Source organism: Stegastes partitus, unplaced genomic scaffold, assembly GCF_000690725.1.
Source record: "Stegastes partitus isolate 25-593 unplaced genomic scaffold, Stegastes_partitus-1.0.2 Scaffold954, whole genome shotgun sequence".
Lineage (NCBI taxonomy): Eukaryota > Metazoa > Chordata > Actinopteri > Pomacentridae > Stegastes > Stegastes partitus.
In genome coordinates, this window is record NW_007578685.1 from 339,169 (window position 1) to 342,817 (window position 3,649).

At 47.7% G+C, this 3,649-nt stretch overlaps 2 protein-coding genes across 2 annotated transcripts in view; one reads left to right on the plus strand and one right to left on the minus strand.

The window, feature by feature from the left end:
• The window catches only part of LOC103366562 (augurin-A-like), a 2,831-nt gene extending 2,223 nt beyond the window's left edge, over positions 1-608 (plus strand). Inside the window, exon 3 of the mRNA XM_008294332.1 lies at positions 199-608. Within this exon, the coding sequence (XP_008292554.1) occupies positions 199-348 (150 nt within the window). The 3' untranslated portion in view covers positions 349-608. The remainder of the gene's footprint in view (positions 1-198) is intronic.
• A 1,234-nt stretch (positions 609-1,842) lies between these two features.
• Positions 1,843-3,649, minus strand: part of LOC103366581 (beta-galactoside alpha-2,6-sialyltransferase 2-like) — a 4,039-nt gene continuing 2,232 nt past the window's right edge. The window contains exons 4-5 of the mRNA XM_008294349.1: positions 3,336-3,510; positions 1,843-2,436 (exon numbers count right to left, since the gene is read on the minus strand). Of these exons, the coding sequence (XP_008292571.1) occupies positions 2,189-2,436; positions 3,336-3,510 (423 nt within the window). The 3' untranslated portion in view covers positions 1,843-2,188. The remainder of the gene's footprint in view (positions 2,437-3,335; positions 3,511-3,649) is intronic.

The window sequence follows — 3,649 nt, forward strand, 5'->3', positions numbered from 1 at the left end:
TAACTAACCAGGGTACATTTCTAACCAAACCAGATGACATCACTAACCAACCAGGTTACATCAATAACTAACCAGGTTACATTTCTAACCAACCCAGATGACATCACTAACTAACCAGGTTACATCACTAACCAACTCTGGTTAGTAATGAGTTGCCTAGCGGCGTGCAGACTAACCTGTCCTTGTGCTTCCTTCCAGAGGCTGGAGGCGGACCTCTCCTACTGGAAGGACCAATGGCGTTCCTCCGATCAGGGGCGCCAGCATCACTATGATGAGAATGCCGCCGTGGCGCCGCGAGACTCCGCCTCCTACAGACATGGAGCCAACGTCAACTACGACTATTATTGATTATTGATCAGTCACACAGTCAGACTGATGCTCTGGTTTTATCACAGCAGGACAATAAATAAAGACAATAAATGATCAATTGATTGATTGATTGGTGTTTGGGCTGAGGGGTTGGGGCACAGTCCCGAGGGGGCGGGGCATATGGCTGAGGGGGGCGGGGCACACGCCTTGTGTCTCTGAGGTCAGGTAGAGCTCCTGGTTGTATCTCAGTCCGGCTCAATCAGTTGATGAAATGTAATAAAGAACGTTTGCTAATCTGAGGACAAGCGTTTCATTTCCTCCGTCAGTTTTAAATCCTCAGAAATGAGAGGATTTGAAGATGCCGGTGGAGCTCTGTTCTCCTTTATGTTCCCTGTAGGTTGCTGTGACGTTGAGGGAATGTTCCTGCCCTAAAGGGGAGGTGGGTTTCTCTCCAGGTGTCTCCAGGTATCTCCAGGTGTCTCCAGGCCCCTCCTTGTGGACTCTCCCTGACCCTTGCTGTCCCTCCAGGCATCGTTTCGCTGGTCTCGCTGTCCGTCCTGTCCTACGACCGCTACTCCACCCTGCTGGTGTCCAACCCGCGGTCAGCGGCCTCCCGGCGGCCGCTGCTGGCGGTGGGTGGGGCCTGGCTGTACTCGCTGTGGACGCTGCCCCCCCTGCTGGGCTGGAGCTGCTATGGCCTGGACGGCACGGAGACCAGCTGGGCCCAGAGGACGGCGCGCTGCACTCCTTCCTGGTGGGTCTGTTCGGGTTCTGCCTCGGCCTGCCTGTCCTCGTCATGGTCTACTGCTACGGACACCTGCTGTGCGCCGTCCGACAGGTGAGGCCCTGGCAGCCAATCAGAGGGCAGCTCAGGCGCCGCCCTGCTGGCCCGTGTAGTCTTTGACAAAACAAATTAGTATTTTTCTGAGAGACATGATGAAACTTTTGAAGGTTTTTCCTGACGTCTGGGTTTGGTCGTCAGGCGGGCCGGGTCAGGCGGGCCGGGTCAGGCGCTCGGCGGCGAGACGTCCACGTCCTGCTGATGGTCGGTGGTGTACTTCCTGCTCCGCTGGGGGCCGTACGGCGGCGTGGCCATGATGGTCGCCTTCGGCAGCCGGGCCTGGTCGGCCAGCGTGGTGCCGTCCATCCCGGCCAGGAGCAGCACCGTCATCAACTGGGTCAGCTACATCCTCTTGAACAAGCAGGTGAGCTGAGAGCAGCGCCACCCGGTGGAGAGTATGAACAGTGTATAAACAGGGAACTATGTGTTTGGTCTGGAATAAGTCAGAACATCAACAAGAATAAATATGATCAATAAAAAGTATAAAATATGAAAAACTGATTCAGAAAAAGGTTAAAAACAAAACTGATCAATAAACAAACTTAAAATATGAAACCAGGTCGATATTAAATAAAAATAAAATACATGTAGAAAAATAAAAACAACAAAATTATACAAATAAAAGAAAAAATATGTTTTTACAAAATCTGAAAAAGTTTCAGATTAAATGAAAACAGATTTTATGGAGAAAATATGAATAAAATATTTTTTTAAATAACAAAAACAAAAACATTCATTCAGAGACGTGAACGTTTATTTCACATCAGGTCATGAAATCATTTAATGTTAAAATGAGTTTATTAGCAGCTGAACTTCGTCCTCGTCAGAGTCACTGAAACGAACCAGAACCAGAATCAGTCAGACGTTAATAAAATGTTCTAGAACGTTAAAGTTTCTGTAGAAGTCTCGAACTTGTGAACATGTAACAAACTATTTCTGTGAAGTCTCTACATCATTAGAACAGTTAGTTCTGCTGTCACCGCCCAGCACTGGCTCCGGACGGTTCCTCTGGTAGAACCGGGTCTGCTGGCGGTCCGCTCAGGCCCCGCAGCCGACGGCGCCGAGGCCCCTCAGCGTCAGCTTGCCTTTGGCGCCCAGCTCGGCCGGCGGCCCGCGGTTCATCCTCTGGAGCAGCAGCTTCTCGTAGAGCAGCGGGTGGTAGGCGCCCAGCGTGCAGGCGTTGTCCCGGTACCGCTCGTGGTAGTGACACAGGTCGGTGCGACGGCGCGACGGGATGAACTCGAACACGCTGACCTCACGGCACAGCGACATCATCACCACGATGCCTGGAACCATCGATAAACCTCAACCAATGGACTGCATCGGTACGAGTCACGTGTCACATTCATCAGGAAGGCAAACTTTATACATGGCTTTGCTAATGAGCTAATTAGCATTTAGCAACAGTCATCAGGAAGTCAAACTTTAGTTAATGGCAGGTCTGCTAATAGTTAGCTTCTTTTGGCATTTAGTGGCATTTATCGGGAAGTCAAACTTTATTTAGCCACAGTTCTGTTAGCAGTTAGCATCTGTTAGCATTAAGCAGCTTAGTTCAGAAAGTGAATCTTTTTTAAACACAGCTAAGGCGACGATTAGTCTCTGTTAGCATTTAGCAGCATTTACCTGGAATTCGAATTTTATTTAAACAAACTCTGTTAACAATTAGCATTTATTAGCATTTAGCAGCTTATATGAGGAAGTCTCCTTGTTTAAACACAGCTCTGTTAACAGTTAGCATCTGTTCGTATTCAGGAGCTTCATTTAAATACAGCCAATTTATTGATTAGCACCTGTTAGCATTTAGCAGCATTTATTGAGAGGTCAGACTTAATTTAAACACAAATGAACGATTAGTAGCGTGTGTTAGCAATTGGCATATGTTAGCATTTAGCAACATTTTTCTGTCAAGTTTCAAGTTAATTATATTAAATTCTAATTAATTTCATTGAAAATATATTTTATTAAACGTTTACACTGACTGTAGTTTAATGTAAACGTTTTTAGAACGTTTTTAGAACATTTTCTGCTGGACTTTGGTGATTTATGACCTGTTCTTATACATGAATGAAGATGTTTCGGCTTCAGAGATAGAATTATTTTCCTGAACCCGACCCGGCAGCTCGCTGTTTGTTAGACACTGAAGATAAAAGCTTTGATGAAACAGTTTGTGTGGTTCTGTTGGTACCGATGAAGCCGGACGAGGGCGGGTTGGGCTGGATCTGATCCTCGGTGTTGTCCTGGATCAGGTCCCACAGGGTCCAGATGAACCCCGGGTGCAGGATGTAGAACGGCTGCTCGGGTCGCAGGCGGCGCCGCTCCACGTACGGCGAGAAGAGATCAAAGTCGGGCTTCTGGAACCACTGCAGGACGACAGCACGCAGAACCAGAGACTGACCCACACGTCTGAGGCCTCGCACCTGTTTACTGTTGTTTACACATTGTTTACTGTTGTTTACACATTGTTTACTGTTGTTTACACATTGTTTACTGTTGTTTACA